The sequence below is a fragment of the Sinocyclocheilus rhinocerous genome, unplaced genomic scaffold (genome assembly GCF_001515625.1).
Source record: "Sinocyclocheilus rhinocerous isolate Xijiao unplaced genomic scaffold, SAMN03320098_v1.1 scaffold65, whole genome shotgun sequence".
NCBI lineage: Eukaryota > Metazoa > Chordata > Actinopteri > Cypriniformes > Cyprinidae > Sinocyclocheilus > Sinocyclocheilus rhinocerous.
This window is the reverse complement of record NW_015662000.1, coordinates 778,741-798,594: the sequence shown is the minus strand read 5'-3', so window position 1 is coordinate 798,594 and position 19,854 is coordinate 778,741. Positions and strand designations below refer to the sequence as shown.

The 19,854-nt window shown below is 35.2% G+C and overlaps 1 protein-coding gene across 1 annotated transcript; it reads right to left on the bottom strand.

Annotated features, from left to right (window-relative positions):
• Window positions 1-84: 84 nt before the first annotated feature.
• Window positions 85-19,646, bottom strand: pkd1l1 (polycystin 1 like 1, transient receptor potential channel interacting). Its single transcript, XM_016536996.1, has 51 exons — window positions 19,622-19,646; window positions 19,333-19,530; window positions 19,063-19,231; window positions 18,565-18,804; window positions 18,227-18,359; window positions 17,901-18,104; window positions 16,679-16,860; window positions 16,399-16,602; window positions 16,099-16,262; window positions 15,407-15,544; window positions 14,424-14,498; window positions 14,234-14,299; window positions 13,958-14,131; window positions 13,780-13,857; window positions 13,515-13,657; window positions 13,305-13,425; window positions 13,086-13,209; window positions 12,878-13,001; window positions 12,486-12,704; window positions 11,403-11,648; window positions 11,210-11,326; window positions 10,970-11,121; window positions 10,824-10,890; window positions 10,731-10,743; window positions 10,173-10,368; window positions 9,821-9,904; window positions 9,521-9,728; window positions 9,314-9,420; window positions 8,994-9,210; window positions 7,637-7,810; window positions 7,397-7,516; window positions 7,169-7,235; window positions 6,982-7,079; window positions 6,680-6,836; window positions 5,328-5,460; window positions 5,131-5,215; window positions 4,845-5,006; window positions 4,618-4,736; window positions 4,416-4,529; window positions 4,208-4,331; window positions 4,027-4,110; window positions 3,780-3,910; window positions 3,449-3,683; window positions 2,998-3,099; window positions 2,740-2,880; window positions 2,390-2,524; window positions 2,074-2,286; window positions 1,756-1,917; window positions 1,482-1,649; window positions 701-783; window positions 85-588 (listed from the first exon to the last, which is right to left on the bottom strand). Exons 1-51 carry the CDS (start codon window positions 19,644-19,646, stop codon window positions 144-146), a joined length of 7,440 nt encoding a protein of 2,479 aa, XP_016392482.1. The 3' UTR covers window positions 85-143.
• Window positions 19,647-19,854: the final 208 nt, after the last annotated feature.

The window sequence follows — 19,854 nt, the reverse complement described above, 5'->3', positions numbered from 1 at the left end:
AGGTATTTAATCAGATCAAATGGGTTTTTAAAGTAATGTTAAGCACCATTCTAAAAACCCAACTCCAGAGGGAATGTGGCTTGAAAATGCTAATTCTCTTCTTGGAATGAAACAGCAAAACTGAACAGCTCTTTTTTCTTGTATTACATACATTGTTCAATGAACCCTGGAATAATTGTTTGCCCTTGTACAGAATTGTCCATTCCCTCAATGGAAGATGTATTAAACACACGTGACTCTCCAGTTCGCTTGCCATGTGCTGTATGATGACCCATGTTCACTTCGCAAGTTGATGAGGTTAGAAGAGTGTGCCTTCTCATCTTTTGAGTCATGATTTGTGTCTTGATGGCAAAATTATGCACATCTGCCAACCTGCTTGGATCAGGCAGCATTGATGATTTAATGTACACTTTGTCCTTCCATTCAGCTGGTGCACAATGGGTCTGCTTGATTGAAGAAAGAATTTGGGCCTGTCCAGTCCCTTCTGACTCTCTGATTGGATCTTTGAGGCAGTTTCTGAAATTCCTCGGCCCTCTTGAAAAACTCTCCTCCTGCGATCTTCCTCTGCCTTGTAAGTACTGAGACGTTCTGTGTTCAAGTGGTGATCTTTAAGTGAAACAATTAGCACATTACAGTGATAGACTTTGACATTCATCTCAACTCTACTGTATTTGGAATTTGACATAGAAAACAAGTCTACCTGTGAGTGTTTTCCCTATATGAGGCACTGCTGATATCCAGGCATCCTATGTGTTTCTTCCCCAGTCCATCAAAAATTACACTCTATGCAAAACATGTATATGCAATTGTTGCAATTACCGGTATATATATAATGCAATTAAATATAAAATATACATTTTAACATGTAAGAAAATTGATAGACATTAAAGGAAATTTTTGTTGAAAATGTACTCACCTTTGGGCCATCCAAGATGTAGATGAGTTTTTGTTTTTTCTTCATCTGAACAGATTTGGACAAAATTTGGCCAGCAGCAACGGCTTAAAGTTAAAATGCTTTAATGATGGATTTTTTTCACTTCACAAGACATTAATAGATAGACTTGAGTCATATGGTTTACTTATGGATGTTTTTATCAGCTGTTTGGACACGCATTCTGACGGCACCCATTCACTGCAGAGGATCCATTGGTGAGCAAGTGATGTAATGCTAAATTACTCCAAATCTGTTCTGATGAAGAAACAAACTGAACTACATCTTGTTTGGCTTGAGGGTGAGTAAATTTTCAAACAAATTTTCATTTTGGGTGAACTATTCCTTTGATATAATATACATTTTATAAGATAACCTTTTTCACTTTTATCGCTGGTGCTTCAGACATCATTACTAATACTGACATATTATTTAGACACATTACTAATACTGTATAAATAAAACAAAATACATGCATAAGTTGCATAAATATGTGCTTGTACAATACAGCTTGAATAATATGAGTTCTGTGCAAAAGTGAAACAATCACCTCTGAGTCTGAGCTATAAACATGGCCAGAAAGCGGCACAGAGAAATTACTCTGAGTTTCAAATAGATTTTCTTTTGCTGGCAGGGTGTTGTGGAGACTGTCTGACATAGTGCAGAGATGAAACAACAGTTCATCCATGAGATCCTCAAACTCTGCTAAGTAAAACCTCTGTGAAAACAAAAGCAGATTTATCCTTAAATGAATAAAAATGATGCAGTCAAGAGTATTTCTATAGGCCCAATTTAATCTGTCTTAACGATTACAGACTGCTTACATTAGAGTGGACATGATGGTCAGTTGACTTGTGACTGGCTTTGCCAATAATGAGTAAAGCCTTGTCTTTGACATAAGAGATCAGCTCAAAGACAGTCAGTAAATGTTTTCTTTTTTTAGTTTTCTTTCTTTGTTTCACAAAAAAGGTAAGGGTGGCAATTACCTGAAAGAAATCAAAACAGAATCATGTCAACCAGTCTAGGAGGTATAGTTTTAATACCTCCTTTTTCATTAATTAAAGTTACACTTTTATCTATATATGAGATATAACTGCACTCAAATATACACTGTGTACCATCAATATTATTCCAATACATACCGTAGCATTAAATGGAATCATAGTGCACAATATAGCTCCAAAATAAATTGTTGATGGGACTTGGGCTTGGAGGTAAATGTTACCAAAGTGGCTCATGCAAAAGAAACGAGTGAAGAGCAAATGAGCAGATCTAGTGATACTGGTAAATGGGAACGAATGAAAGATCAAGTTGCGGAGACCGGAGAGGGCCACTGCGACAATAACACCAGGTGCCTAAATAGAAATAAAGATACGTAATTTAATGGAAGTAGCCTTTGGTTACATTAATGGGGTGAACTGATTTCAACATATTGTGTTATGTAAATCAATAGGCTACCAGTAACCAAAGCAGGTTGGAGAAGATCAGCTTCCAGTTAGACACAGCTGCCGCCATTGCTTTGTTTAGCCGTAGTAAGGACACACATTTCAGTAGAAGCAAATTAACCACAACGCCAAGGAGAGATTGAGAAAGCTGTTAATGAAATACGTTCATGTTTTTAAATTCAGAAAGCAGGCAGGAAGTCTGAACAAATTTGTTCACTTGAGCTATATAACTACATGCTGCGTCATTTTTGTACTCCTGAAATGTTAATCTGCAATCACATTATGGCATTTTTTTTTATATAGGGGGGTGATAGAAAATCCAATACAAGTAGTGTCATAATGAACTAAACTGCATTGTCCTACCTGCTCACAAAAGAAGATGGGGCTTAGATCAACAGGTAATTCAAAATCCTCCTTCTGCAGGAAATCAATCATCTCTGTTTTTAGCATAAAGATGTACACAGAGCAGATAAACCGCAAAAGACTGCAGATCAACACTGTCACCTGTGTAAAAAAAAATGTATTCAAATAATGTAAAATACAGTAAAGCAGATTAAATTTCTTTTTTTTAAAAACACAGTACAGTGTAAAAATGCATGTCTAGAAAGAGTGTAATGTCACCTCAAGCCAGCTCCAAAGGTTTCTCCAGTAAAGCCATTCTCTTTGAGTCATAACATATATTTGCCGATACATATGAAGCAGGATGAATAAAAGGAAAAGAAGCTAGAAGTAAAAAGACACAGAGAGGAAAAATAAGTTAAATATATTTACAATATAATACATTTAAACATATGTAAATAAATATAGATGTAATAAATTAAAAATCTTGAACCAAAAAATCTAGAAAAATACTATGGAAGTCAATGGCTACATCAACTGTTTGGTTACCAACATTCATCAGCTTATCTTCTTTTGTGTTCAACAGATGAAAGAAACGCATACAGGTTTGGAACAACATGAGGGTGAGTAAATGATGACAGAATTTAAATTTTTGGGTTAACTATCCCTTTAATGTTATCAGCTCAGCTACTGTGCTGTCATACATGTGTCTGGACTGTAATAAGATGCTCACCTCACAGGTCATAACACTGTAGTCAAGGGCAGCTGGGAAATGGTAGAGTCTAGTGGACTGTATGCTTGCCGAGGGCATCAGAGCTCCTGTTGAAGTTTGCTCTACTAGAATAGTGACTGCCGTGAAGAGGTTACTGGGCCCATTGTACAGGATAAACTGGACCATCACAATTTGGGTGAAAGGAGTCATCCAGCCAGTATCCAGAAGCTTTTTAATTGACTTGATTGCTTTGGACCTATTTTTAGCAGTGCAACACATATTCTTTATATATTGCACATAATACAAGATACATAATATTGGATATATCAGATTAATCAACGGTTTATCTGACCTTGTTTTTCCAAGGCTCACACTCACACTTTCTCCCTCATAACACCCAAGTTTCCCACAAAGTGAGTGTCTCTTTTCCACAGACTGGTTATCAGAGCATTTAATATTGTGCTTGCCCAACAAATTCAAGATCTGTGCATTGAGAAAATAAATATTAGCCTGTCAAAAGTGTTGTGTGTATACATTTAATGTGTCTTCACAAGAATTTTTAATTTTTTACTGTAGAGCAGTCAGTGTTGATGATTTACCTGGCATGACGAGTTATATGTGCTCTTGATCTTTCTTATGACTGGACTCCCAATAAGAGAAAAAGGACCGCTGAAATCTCCTGTCTGTTAAAGCAACACATAGTAAGCCGTATTCTTTGCAAAGCCACTTAAATCTGGTTTAAAATAGCAACAGATGTCAACTAAATCATTAAAAATGTACTTCATTTTCTACTCTTTTATCATAGCAGATGGCACTGTCATATAATCTCTCAAGGAAAGCGGTTGTTGTCCAGTTCCACCAATCGTCATGTTTTTGGATGGAGTGAAATGAATTTTGCAGACTCCTGTTTATAAGAAAACATTGTTAGCAATTGTAGTAATAATATCATTTCATGTAATGTAGTTATTTAAGAATGTCTGGTATTTACTTTGTGAAATGAGATTTGATAGCTTGATTCAAATGGTACTTGTAGTCATTGTCAGACTTTCCATAGGTCACGAACAGAACTGTCAACAGCATGATTAGGTGAAACGTCAAATCCCTGTTGAAGCAAAAGTGTAATTTTGAGAGTCAAATGTAAAAGGTTATAAGAAAAAAAGTACGAATTGAGGCTGATCAAATACTAAGACCTTGCGGTTTTGCGAAGGAGAGTCTGTTTCTTCATCTGGCCTCTCACACACTTCAACTCTCTTGAATTTGGTGGCTGCACCAGACGCAAATACCTGGCTCTCTGACGGGCAGCGAGCGTCTGCACATCAACATCATGCATGAATAGATGCAAACTTGATTTCAGGTTTTATTACTCAATCTTAACTTCTCTGATGTAGATGTATCACTGTGATAGAAATGATTTTACCTTTTCAAAATGGGACTGCTGGTATTTGCTAACAAAGACATTCTCAAGTTTTTGGTCCCTGTGTCTCAATAATTCAGTGACAGGCTCTTTTACACTTAGACCGTGGAACCAGTCTGGCTTCTTTCGAAGCAGCAGAGACACTGTGATAGCAGTTATGAGTATCTGTATGAGGAAATAAAATTAGCATATGTCAGGTTTTTATTTTTATTTTAAGATCCAGGAAATGTGGGCCAAATATTAAATTGAAACCATATACAGATCTGTGTGCGGGATCAAGATGATTTACCATTGCTGGATGCAGTACAAAGCCACAGCAGACAAGAGAAAAGAACACAGAATGAGCCCAAAGAAGAGTCTTTGTTTTGTCGAACCTGTAGGGTAACAAATTTAAATCCTAATTTTCATATATTTGGAAAACAAATATTGTGCCCGAGTAATATTCAAGCTTCAACAGAATACAGTACTAACAAAACGATCACTCACTTTACTCCAAGAGTTCCTGCGATGATGCAGCACGTAAGAGAAAGAGACAAGCAGAGGCTCCAGCCCACATAATAACACCAGGATCGAAGACTTTGGATTCTACCACCACAAACCTGCCGGTTCTCTAGGATGCCTGAAAAAAAGACAGAGAACAGAGAAAAGAGATTTTTTTAAATGTTCATAAATTATCCTTTCCATACACTTCAGTCCAAGAGCTTAGCGTCAGTAAGGTTTTTAATATGCTTAAAAGAAGTCTCGGTAACACTTTCTATGAAGCAGATACTGTGCAGATCTTAAATAAACAATGTCAAGATATGATACAGTCCATTATTCTGTAAATGAAGTAGATTTGATATGGTGTTCATTGTGTGTTATAAATAATCATACTCTTAAACTTATAACCACAAATACGTAAGTATTATGATGTATTATAACTGTTGTTATGATTATTCATGAGTTGATATAACATATTATAATATATTTTTATAATGCATTATGCATTCATTATAATGCCTTAAGAATACCCTTATAATGTATTATAAATACGGGCTTCATAGAAAGTGTTACCGAAGTCTCTGTAACATTTTACAAGAAGGTCCCATTTGTTAAAATTTGATAATGTATTAACTAAGAATGAGCAATACAATTGTTACAGTATTTATTCATTTTTGTTAACGTTAGTTAAGAAAAATACAACTATGTTCATTGTCAGTTCATGTTAGCTCAGGTCCATTAAATAATATGAACACATGCAACGTTTTATTTTAATAATGTATAATTGTATTTATGATGTATAAGAATTTTCATTCTTAGTTTTTCTTTAGTAATGAGGTTAACTGATGATAACAAATGGAACCTTGCTGTAAAGTGACACTGAAGTATCTTATGCTCATTAAGGCTGAATGTATTTGATCAAAATACAGTAAAAGCAGTAACATTGTGAAATACTATTAACATTTAAAATGACAGTTTTCTATTTTAATGTATTTTAAAATGTTATTTATTCCATAACTCCGGTCTTAGTTGTAAGAAATCATTCTAATTTGCTGACTATGTGCTCAAGAAACATTTAAAAGTTAAAAACAACAGCTGTTCTGCTTTATGTTTTTGTGGAAATCGTGACAGCTGTAACAATATTAATGTCTTTACTGTTAATGTCTATTTCTTTAAATGAAAATCTTACTGACCACAAACTTAATTTAAACAAATATATTGTTATAATTAAATAAAAAATTAAAAAATATTTATTTTTAATAATTATAATTGCTTTAAAAATATAAATAACCATAACCATATATCATTCTTACTATAAAATAATTGTAATATCATTTTTAACTAATGAGTTTACAAACCTGCAGCGGTGTGTGGTTTCAGATCAGACTTATTCCATTTGCATTTGTCATGTGATCTGCTGTTGACACCAGACATGGAGTCTTCCACAATCTCTAAGATGGCATCAGGGTCCTCTTGCAGTTTTGACACAGACACTGAATCTGAGGTTTTCCAATCCTGAGCAACACACCACTTGCACTTTAGTAAATGTAGACTAAAGTAGACTAAAGTCTTTAGTAATGTAGACTAAAATCATTTCAATGTCAAGCTTATTTAAATGAGCATATAAAGGAAGCATATTTAGCTGATCTGTACATTATACCTTGTAATCTGTTTTCCATGATCCTTGAGTCCATTGGGAAACTGTATTCCAGGACAAATACGATGCACAATCATTTATCAGAAGTGCATCATGGTGATCTGTGAAACAGACAAACCAATAGAAAGTGTTTTGAATAATGAGTAGACTGACACATGATAACAAAAGAGGAAAATGCATAAAAACATGCCTTCTACAGAGTAGACATCAGGCACCTTGACCTTATACTGCTCTCCGGACACACTACTGGATGTGGTCTAAAACAGATCAAATAACAGTAATATATAGGTACAATAACTAAATATATCATACATAATAAATACAAATTGTCTGAATGGATGCATGCAGTAGATCTAATGTTTAATTGTGTAGCAAGAAGAAACTGAGGGACAATTTCAGGCAGCCTGGGAATTCTGACCTTACTGACACGAAACACCAGGGACACCAGACCCCCCACCGGCAGCACAGCCAGAGCACTGCACAGGCCTGTTACCATGGAAACCGGTGAAACGCCAATAAGCCCCATCTCTACAAAACACTGCCCATTGGTGTGGAGTAGAAAACAACAAAGACATGTCTCAATATTGTGAATATGAAAGTAAAAGCAACAAAATCACAACAGTATTTGTTGGCATGTATTGATTTCGGTGTTGAACACCTGTTCTTCCAAAAGATTTACAAGCACTGCGCTGACACACATGTAGCCCTGCAGGAGCAGCAGGCACACACTCCAACGCTGAGTGTGTGTGTGAGAGCTGAAAGACGGACGACTGTACACAGACAGCCACGGGTGATGGTCCTCCAGGTATTCTGTGAGTTTCAAATACAGGAACTTTCGCAGATACATATGGAAAAACACAAGACATATTCAAAGAAAAAAATAATAATTTTACGTATGACAGATTACATCATTCATTAATCTTTGTGTTTTGTATTGTGCAGGCCAGTAGGGAATGCAATTAAAATTCTTTAAACCTTTAAGCTTTTTCTACCTTCATATTTGAAGAATATAAAGAAGAAATAGAAGAAGAAGAGGCAACAGCAGGCTGCAGTTATACGATCAAAATACAGTAAAATATAGATATAAATAAAATATAAATAAAAATAAATATTTGTTAAATATTATTACAATTTAAAATAGCTGTGTTCTATTTTAATATATTTTGAAATGTAATTTATTCCGGTGATGACAAAGCTCAATTTTCTGAAAGTTTAATTGCTGCCTTAAAGATTTAAGCAATATTTAAGTAAAAAAAAAATTAGTGCCAAAATTACAGCTTTTTAAAAATGGCAGAAATTATTATTAAATGGATAAATAAACAAAAATGTTGTTGTAACAAAATAAGTGGTAAGCAAATATAGAACTCAAAATAAATTGTATATGAAATATATGAATCAATTGTATACATTTTTTAACAATTGTAAGGTGAAACGTTAAGAATTTTAACTAAAAATGGCAGAAATTATTATTGAATGGATAAACAAACATGTTGTTGTAACAAATAATGGTAAACACATTTTTAAAGAGTGTTATTTAAATGTATTTAAATACATTTTAAATTAAAATTGAGCACTGTTGTCAAATTAAAAAGATTTGTCCTAGACTTTGTCCTAGAAAAATTAAAATTCTGTCATTATTTAATCACTCTTATCATATGGTGTTCCAAACCTGATTTTCTTTGTTCTGCAGAACACACACACACACAAATATATATATATATATATATATATACAGTATATATATATATATATTGAAGAATGCTAACTAAACAGATTCAGTTCCCATTGACTTCCATATGTGGACAAATAATACAATGGAAGTAAATGGGAACCAAAACTCTTCTCAACATCCTTTTCTGTGTTCAGCAGAAGAATGAAATGCATACAGGTTTGGAATGACATGAGGGTGAGTAAATGATGACAGAATTTTTATTTTGGGTGAACTATCCCTGCACAGACACAAATCTATAGCCATATTTAACCAGCAGTATATCACTAACAACATAAGGGTTCACCTGTTTAAATGTCAGGCTGCAATCAGAAGCAACTAAACTCCTCTCCACCCTTCCATCTCCCTCATCCACTGCCAGCCAGCACTGGCCCAGGAAGAACCAGCAGGACCCCTGCACCAGGTCTTTGACCACCACATGGCTCAGATACCAGCTGGGAGATGAACCTCCATTATCATGCCACAGATGCACCTTCCATACTCGACCCAGACTCTCTGGGGAACTGGAGAAATAATAAAGGTTAAATTATGACAATTACATTAGGTTTAAGTTAACAGTTGACTGTACTGCCTCAAAAATGATAAATATGCGAAATGAGCATTTACCTGAGAATAAAGGTATTCCTTGAGTTGCATGTAAAGAGTTTGGAGTCAGAGCTGCTGAGTTCCCTGGTTTGAGAGACACCTTTATCTCCATACAGAACAATATGGACCTGCCAATATTGTATAAACAAAGATTCAGAAATTCATGCAGCAATGGTCTCTGATAAGGATTTCACTTTCATTCTCATTCCCCGTGACAATGATTAATACCTTTGCTGTCATTCTGGTTCTAGATCTCAATCCTGTGTCTATGGTGACAGCATAGAGAAACCGGTCTGAGGGGTTGTTTTCTGGTAGCAGAAATGAGCCTGTAGTTTTCTGTATGGAAACATCAGCCTTCCTACAGATGACCAACACCACCACATACAGAGCCAGGAATATTACGGAAGAAATGATCAGTATGTAGTTGGTTTCGGAGCTGCGGGACAAGAAGAAAATATCTGTAAGTGTACGTTGGAAAACAACCATATTCAGATCTGATAAATGTGGAGAGAGGCATTGCAGGTGTACTGGATAAATTGTGAAACATCTGCAGAGTTGTAGCTGCTTATGATGTTCTCATGTGATACTGCAAATGATGCCAGGTGCTTGCAACTGAAAAAAGGAGAAAACCCATCAAACACATTTTTTGTGTTTTTTATTAGTGTATGGTGTCAGACAATATGGGCCTACAGAGCAAATGATTGACACAGTAATTGATATTGAGCAACACTATATTTAGAATTAGTTTCAAATCTATATGTAAGACCCTGAAGCAATTACTAAAACATTTGAGGTAACTATACAAGATTTTAAAAATCCATTACAGTTTCGTTTTTTGTTTTACCACTAGGTGGAGCATTTATTGTGTAATAATCTGTACCTGCAGTAGATCTTGTCTGCGGAAAGCCCGCCAAGAGGAAAACAGCCACTGGGCTTCCACTCTTTCACACCATCCCAGGACAAACACTCCACAGACTCAATGCGAAGTGTGTAGTTCACAGCTCTGGCCATGTACTTGTTGCTAGGGCTTTTATTATAGTCTGCATTGAGAAGCCTCAGGTACACAGAACCAGCAGCTGGAGATAAAGAGGTGAAATTAATTGGTGACATAATTTGATAAGTTAAAACCATGTGCAAAAATAACATGATAAACAAATATATAGAACTAAAAATAAATCATTTGAATATGAAATATGTTAAACAATTATATTAATTAGATGTAAATTTCAGTTGTGCATAAAGGTCCTATGAAATTTTGTCTTAAGTAACTGTTATTTTGGTATCTTTTGTACAGATTAAATTTAGTCATGGAAGTGACACATATTATAAAAAAAAAGAAGAAGAAAAAGAATTAGGGTAAAATAAGCTAAGGCTTCAGCCTATACCTTTTTTGGTTAATATGTAAAATTATGTATAATTATTATATAATAGTGAGGACCAAAATATAAAATCTTAAATATGATGATAATGATAAAAAAATTAAATGAGGTTCATATTTCATTAAATAGGATTGAGGGAGGAAGATGTGAGCCGTCTGTCCTTTCCAGTGATATATGTTCTGTTTGTTGTATAGATTAGGTGTTGGCTGCTCATACATCCTGTAAAAAGATGTTATAGTTAATAGTCAGGATGACTAAAACACTGAAGACTATCACTGAAATGCAGCGGTGTCCTCACCGAAGCAGCAGCAGGATGGGAAAGGGGCGTTCAGCTGGCCTGTTAAACTGCACAGTGATCTGAAGAGCTCTCTGAAGGGTCTGTGACGTGATGTTGAACTGATGAGTGTTCACCTGACCGTGCAGAAGAGTGAACCGTGCGTGTGGACTCTGCTGGAACAAAGATAAACACAAATCAGGGTAAACAAATAGAGGAAAACAATTAGGCATCATTAGTGATCAAGCAGTAGAAAGTATCTACATTTGTCTCCTCTTTCCTCTGAAATTCAATAGTAACTGGTGTGGATAGATGTCGGACTTTGATTTCCTTCCTAGTGGTGCAGTTGTAGAGCCGAATGTCTGCTGTCTCTCCACTGAGCTGTAATGTTGCATTAAATTAGAATGTAATTTGCTCCACATGTTTTTTCAAACTCAGCCATGCATTTCTAGTGTACCTGCACGTGTCTGGACCAGCGGTATGGGCTCTGCCTGTACACTGTGAGCCAGGTAATGACGCAGGGCTTGTGCTGGCTGTTTCTGCTCCATTGCTGAAATTGCATCTCCAGAAAGTCAGTGAGGTAGAACGCAGTGAGCCCAAATGTTTTCACCACAGAATGAGACCGCTCATCCTTCCAGGCTAACACTTCCATGAACATGGTGTTCACATTGTACTGCCAGACATTGCTGGACAGCAAATGCTCCTACGATCAAAATGTACAAGTTTAATATCACAGAATGTCAGAAGGCATCGGTTTAAATCAAAATAAGACTGAAATATCACAAATAAGACTAAAATACAATAACAAAAGCAGGCAAATGTCAAAAAGAAGTATTTAAAATGTATCACTGAACTTATAATCTGCAAAGGAGTGGAAAAATATGTTCAAATAATCAATTTATTGAAAGAACTTTACATAAACAAGTCCATGAATAAGCTTTTTTCACTAAATATGTAATTTTCTGTCACTTTTTGCTTGTATGATACCCACAGATGTAGCAGGAAATGTCTGGTTCATGTTTGCATTTTCTTCTGTCACTGGCCATAATTCTAACATTTTAATCAGAATTAGGCATAAAATAATGTCTTCAGAATCATCCATAAAAAATTGGTTAAGAATTAAACAAATAGTTGTAACCTGGCTCAGTGGAAGATATGAATTGTGTTTTTGTGGCAGCTTTTCTGGTGATTAAGGAATAATACAAGACTTCTTCACCTTACAAACGGTTGTCGAAAACCAAAAATGATGCAAAAATTAAAGTGCCATGTGCTAGAACACAACACTATTTTTGGAATCGGCATCCCAAAATTTAATTTTAAATAAAACAAAAACAAGCATTGGATTTCATTCAGCAAATATAATGCAGAAATTAACTGATCATGAGATGCACTGTGATCTGGACAATCTGAAGGACTTCATTCATAAAACAATTTTTGTTGATTTTTAACTTCTCAATCAGAAAAGATATCAGCGGGGCATGTTAATGCCATGATTTTGTAAACTAACATATCAACATAGCATCAGGGATGCTTCTCCTACCAGAACTAAATCAGTGATGGTGTAAAGCACTTTGTTTGTGAGTTGGTGTCCTGGTCTGGAAGCGAGCACTGGAGCCTCCAATACACCAGACAGGAGAGATACCAGCGCTTTCACCATCCCAGTGTCCAGAATATGGCCTGCTGGAGGCTTGGACTCATGTGAGAGGGATGAGATGTCGTGAACATGCTGAATTACTTGTTTGGCACTGTAAAATGTCACCTAAATCAGATATAAGATAGATGAAAAATAATGAGCAAAATGTATGACACTTTACAAACTGAAACTGAAATTAAATTTAAGTTATATATATATATTCCATAATATTCTGGGTTATACTTACTTGACTGGAGACTCTTATCAGATCGGTAAGCCTGTAAATGATTTCAAATAACAGAGGAATCTGCGTCCAGACTCAAGCGGTTCAGCACCGCTATCAAAAGAGAGATGTAGTTGATGATGTCTCTGTTGCTTCCGATCTTACTCAGACCGGTTAGGTTACCCACTCCATACATGTACCTGGAAAAAAGAATAAAAGTCCATTAAATACATCAGATAAAGATGTGAGAATTCATTTCCTGCATAATTCCATTGTGTCCGCACAGTTCGTGATCAGGGTTGAGCTGAGAGGATGAGTTCCTCTGAAAGCTTGGAAGAACAGTCACTTTCACAGGACATGGTTTGGTCGTTGCTCCAAATCTGTTCTTTATTTCGATATAGATTGTGACTGTGCGGGGAAAAAAGAAGAGGGTTTCTGAGATAAGATATAGCTTGTTTGTATGAGATTATAATAAAGTCTGCTTCATTGTTAAATCTTTGTACCTTTATAATCGTCATTAGGATCTCCACTAGGAAGACTAAAGTAATGTTGGAAATCCCTGCCTTCGTAAAGGAGTTTCCTAGGACTGGTGCCCACACTAAAACTGTATTCATACAAGAGATCCTGAACACGGAAACACAATTGCATCAAGATCAGATCAAGAAAAATTGAAAATATGAATGAAAGGAGCTAGTATAAGACAAAATGTAGACCTCTTTTCCAGAGGAGCAGAAGATGCTGAAGTAAGTGTGAATTTCATAGCCTGTGTTGGGCTGCACTTGGCAGCTCATTCCCTCAGGAACAGCTTGAGTGTGGAAGAACAGCTGGCTTTTCCCTTGCAGCCGCTCCTCAGAAACTGGAGGGGGAAAACGAATAGAAAAATGCAAATAGCATTAGGCCAAAAAAACTTCACAAATATTGAATGCCTTATTTATTTGTTTGTAAAATGAATTTCCATTTTGAATTTCCAAAACTCACTTGCAGACACTTCAAGCAAATAAAGACTCTTTGGTTTAAGCATGAAGGGTTTAAATGTGACAACCGAAGAAGAAAATCCTAAAGGAAAAAGACAACAACCAAAGGTTTTTTTTTTTACAGTCCGTATGTAAAATGAGTGATTAGGAATGTGTATGTAATTCAGTTTTGTGAGATGTACCTGTGAGAGTGTAAGACTCAAACACAGAGTGATGAATGAGCTGTCTGTGCAGATCTAGCAGGGTCTTCTCAGACACCGCCGGGCCATGAAGGCTGGGGTCCACCAGATTATCACCCTCATTGTCATAAGAGTGAGGGAATGATACATTCCAACTAAAGCCCAATGAATTGGTCCCTGACACACACACACACAAGACACAGTTAAATACACTACAACATTTAAATACTAGCAATTAGATCATTATTGTTTTTTTATGCAGAACATAAAAATATGTACCAGTAGGCCTGCCAACTGGGACACCAGGATCAGCCTCTTCAATTCCAACATTATAGTAATCATACTCTATAAACAGCACCAAAAATATCATGAGCGACATGCTTATTCAGTATACTGTTTGTTTATTACAATAAAATTGTTCATTTCAGGATGTATAGTCAGGAGGTGTGTTTACTTGAATGTAAAATACCTGGTAGGGAGAGATGATCGCCCGATATTGACTCCTGATAAACGTCTGTGTAAATCATGTCCTCAGTATGAAAATCTGCAAATGTAGCTCACAAAGTTAGTCTTTTATTTATTATTCTTGGCATTTATTTAATTGCTTTAAACTTAATTTTATTTCAGCTAGTTGCCAAGGCAGCATTTCTCATGTTTGTGTAATTTAACTTAAATTACTAAAATAACTAAAACTAATAAAAACTATACTGACATATTTAAAACAATAATAATAGTTACACAACAAAATTAGTTACACAACAACATTTCACTTTAAAATTAAAGTGAAATCAGAAATATAAAAAATTTACTTTAATTCAGAATATAAACAAAAACTACTGTGGTGTATGTATCAATGATACTGAAATAATATTGGTTAAAAGTTTCACTTTAAAATTAAAGTGAAATCAGAAATATAAAACATAAACTTTAATTCAAAATATAAACACAAACTATTGTGGTGTATCAATGATACTGAAATAATATTGGAGTTAAAAGTAATTTTAAATATTGCTTTATTTTATTTTATTTTATTTTATATTCATCAGTGGCAATCCTGGTGCTGAAAGATTATAACTGACCAAAGAAAAAATTTTATATGATTATTATTATTATTATTATTATTATTAGGTTGCCATAATGTTCTCATTGAGATAGATAACTGATCTATTATATAAAATATTTTTTCCTCCACAAATTGCTTTTGCCTTCAGATGTGTTCTTCCCATTTTATCTAAATACAACAACCACCAGGGGGCGTCTAATCTCATTATATTGTAATCGAAAACATCAACTATCAATGCTGTACGGAGCTAATTTTGTTTTAAAGCATAAAGACAAAAGCTTTATTATTATAGGTAATCCTATTTACGTTTTAAAACCTTTACATGATTCATTAATTCACATGATTCAGACTTTAAGACATGATTACTGTCACTCACCACAGTATCTTACCTGAGGTCATATCAGTCAGTGACACCTTATCTGAGGCTGGTAAAGACCCCTGATACTCCCACTGACTCCCGGACGACTCTGTTTCCCCGGGGAAGGATGGAAGGAAGGGGGGGTGTGAAGATGCGATAGTCGGAAATGCTGCATGGTGGTACGTGTTTGTGCTGAGGTTTTCAATTAGAGTGTGTACGCTAATATTATGGTGTTTTTTATGTATTATTGAAGTCAGAGTATCTTTTGTAACTGGGGCTGTAAAGTCAGTATCATCAGATAAAAGATAAGGAGCCAGAGATACTGGAACGGAAGGCTCAGTAAAATGGGCTGGAGTGTAGGGTGTCACAGCAGGCTGGGAGAAATGTAAGCTCTCCTCCATTTTGGAGGGTAAACCGAGATCCATACTGCTGCAGAACTGAACTGAGAGAAAGAGCAAGAGCAATCATTTTCAAAATTGATCCAAAAGCACAAACTAAACAAATGACTCGGAAAATATTAGATGTTTACTTTCTTTAAAATAAAGGTTCCAAAAGGGTGTTTTCAGGGTGATTGCAGAAAAGATCCATTTTTGGTTCCCCAAACCTTTTTCCATTATAAGATCAATTGAAAGGTTCTAGGTTCTATGGATGTTAAAGGTTCTAACAATGCCAACAAAGAATCTTTATTTTTAAGAGTGCATTTCTGTATGACTGTGTACTTACTTTCTGGTACAGCTTTGCTTGAGGAATTAACCAGGTAAAGTTTCCAGTAATAGGTCAGATTTGTTGTATTAAAACCACAAGCATCACAGAGAGCAGAAACAGAAAACGGCTCATTCCAATTCACTGCATTTTCTCGGAAATGTTTACAAGACAAATGAATGTTGCTGCAGAGAATAAAAAAAAAACATATTTATGAAACATGTGATATACACAAACATACTTTGTGCCACTATATTGTGTTTATTGCATATTATGTCTTTTATATAACCATGTAATTTTAGTTATCCACTTAAATCCCACCTGACATGTTTTGATGTTACAGTGATGAACGTCTCAGATGAGGACGATCGATGGCCACTGTACACGGAGAGAGTAAATTTAAGCAGGTCAAAATCAGGTTTCAAGGAAAGAGCGGGAAATGTAAGTACTGCTGAAGTGGTCACAATGTTCCTGTTGAAACAGCTGCTCTCTTCTGTGTTTACTGGCTTGCATGACCAGCTGTAACTAAAACAGAAACAAGAAAACAGATGTGATTTAAGTAAAAATGACAGAATGTATCAATGAACAAACACTGTTGTACCTTATAGTATTATTAGGGTAATCTGGGTCATGTGATTTTCGTCCATCAAGAGTGACGATGGTGCCGCTCTGACGATTGAGGAAAATATTTGTGGCTTCGCTGATGACACTGACAGGATGACTGCGCACCACTTCAATTAAAACACTGTAGTTGCTGTACACCACACTTCCGGTTACTTGGACCTTTGTGGTAAATACAACTTGTGTTAGTATTTCCCCATGTAAATATGTCTATTAAAATGTAGAGCAGTTAGGCTGAAAAAAAATTAAAGTAAGCAGCCTTAACCAGCTATCTGATCTGACTCTTGAAATTAATATTGTGGTGCAACCTAAGGTTATTATTTATTTAATAACATACAATTATATTTTGGAATATATATGGATATACACTATAGTTGTTTGTGAGTCAGTAAGGTTTTAAAGAAATTAATACCTTTATTCAGCAAGGATGCATTAAATTGCATTAAATTGATCAAAAGAGATGGTCGAAACATAACATTACAAAATATTTCTGTTTCAAATAAATGCTTTTGAATCCTGAAAAAAAAATTTTTTTTGTAGAAACCATGATATACAGTTGTTTTCAGGATTCTTTGACAATACACAAACGTTTTCAACACTGATAATAAGAAGAAACGTTTCTTGAGCACCAAATCAGCACATTAGAATGATTTCAGCAAGGATGCATTAAATTGCATTAAATTGATCAAAAGAGATGGTCGAAACATAACATTACAAAATATTTCTGTTTCAAATAAATGCTTTTGAATCCTGAAAAAAAAAAAGAATTTTGTAGAAACCATGATATACAGTTGTTTTCAGGATTCTTTCACAATACACAAACGTTTTCAACATTGATAATAAGAAGAAACGTTTCTTGAGCACCAAATCAGCACATTAGAAAGATTTCTGAAGGATCACGTGACACTGAAGACTGGAGTAATGATGCTGAAAATTCAGCTTTGCATCACAGGAAAATATTACATTTTTCAAATATATTAAAAATAGAAAACTGTCATTTTAAATCGCAATAACATTTCTTTCTATTTTTATTCCAATAAATGCAGCATTTGCAAACAACCCCAAACTTCTGAACAGTATAAATATAAATATTTGAATATATTTTAATTATATCAGTTATTTAAATGTTACCATATCAAGTACTTTTTAGATTATCTGACAGAACAATTAAGCAAAACAGTGAAGTAACAAAAAGTCATTACCTTTGCTATAGTTTTATATGTTCCATAATGAAGGAGGTAATTTGGAAGATCAATATACTGCCGTCCCATGTCTATGTGTGGGAAGAGCAGTTGTCGTCCGCTCATGTCATATATAGTCCATCTATACAGCAGACCTCTGGAAACATTGCACTGAATCTGTGCCTCAAACGTCACAGCAAGATGGACAGTTTGATACCGCCACACCTGAAAGTATGCAAGCAAAAACTACTTGTATATAGTATATAGACACATTTTTGTTAGTGGTGTCTCCATAGTGTTATTGTTAGAGTATAGTTGTATACTTGTAGCATATAGACAACTTGTACCTGTATTTTATTTGGGCCCATATTTTTCACAGGAGGAGGCTGACATAATTCTTCAACGACAAAGATGTGCCCTGTTAAAGAGGCTGAGCTCACCAGGTTGGACATAATAACTTCTACTATGTATTCTCCAGTTCTACAGAAAAAATTAAAAATAACATGTACAATAAATAAAGAAAATAAAAAAACATTCAGTGTCATAAGTGACCAACAATTATGACTGAGGACAAGATTTTGGTGGAAATAACTTACAAATGTAGCTATATATAAAAAATTATAATAAAAACAACGAACGATAAATCATTTTAAAAACAATACAGCCAGGAGAATGCATTTTTTACCTGTTATAGACATGATGCTCAGTGCTTGATCCATCTCGTTCTGTTCCATCTCCAAAATTCCAGACATACGAGACATCAGTTCCTGCGCTCATCAGGCAGGTGAAGTTCACAAAGCTGTGAGATAAAACTGAGGGACTATACAGAAGCCTGTTGGGCTGCACAGCTCTCTGAATCACGAGCGGATAAACATCTGAGCTGATGGATGTGAGACCATTAGACACACTGACAGTGACACTGTATCTGCAAATATAGATAGGAAAATAAATAAATAGACATAAAAACTTGAATCAGTGAGTGCACAGTCAAACTCACTATCAAAATTAGATTATAATTATAAATAAATAATAAATAAAAAAGTAACTAAATACTTCTAGACATGTAAAGTATTGACTCAGTAAAACATTATATTTCATCTGTATGAAATATGTTATAATTGTAAGCTCTTTAGTTTGTGAATGGTAAGTATGAAAATAGAGGAAACGAAAAAACAAAAAGTACTTGTCTGGTAAGCGATATCTCTTTTTGTAGATTCTGGATGTTGTTTTTATTTCTGGTCCATCCCCAAATTTCCAATGAAAGTATAGAGGATCAGGCTCTTCTGTTACTGCTACAAATTGAATGTCTGTTTCTGATGCATATGCCCGTTTATCAGAAAAGATCCAAACAGCTGGAAAACACAGCACACATACAGAGTGGAAAAGTATAAAAAGCGATGATAAGTTTGTACAACTGAGTAGCTTTTCTTTAGGAATGCATGGGACCTCACACCTCGCTTGTGACTGTCTATGGATTTTGTTGAGGCTTTACCCTGCTGCTTGTCCTCTGCATCTGTGGGCAGAGGGGCACAAGATGGGATATCCTGATCTCTCTTGGACAACATGAGATTCAAATACTCAGTCCCAAAGGGACATGCTCTAATCTTCCAGCTGGCAGAATGAGTGTAGATACTGTTCGTCACGGTCACATCTAAAAATACAGAGACATATGGTGGTCACAAAAGTTATTTTATTCTTCCCGTATATTTGTTGTTTTGCAGCTAAACATACTTAAATGGTACAATCCAGCAGCATGTAATATCGCATCTATGTAGCAGGTGAGGTATCCGCTGGCCATAACAGATATATTATGCAGACCCTGAGGACCAGAGTTCCCACTAAATGTAATGAAAACCATAGAAAAGTTTTCTTTGCTCAGATTTAGTATGCCTGGAACAAGAACATATACAAGGGATTACATTGCATTGCTTAGCCATAGATAATGATTTGAGAAAAGGATATTGTAAAATATATA

What these genes read in the sequence shown, in the direction of transcription:
- pkd1l1 (XM_016536996.1), bottom strand. Translation starts at nt 19,646, where the DNA reads ATGCGATATTACATGCTGCTGGATT. An exon ending in GTAACATCAAAACATGTCAG is followed by an intron (nt 16,263 to 16,398) that starts GTGGGATTTAAG and finishes TATTCTCTGCAG; the next exon opens with CAACATTCATTTGTCTTGTA. An exon ending in TGAGTCTTACACTCTCACAG is followed by an intron (nt 13,858 to 13,957) that starts GTACATCTCACA and finishes TTTTTCCTTTAG; the next exon opens with GATTTTCTTCTTCGGTTGTC.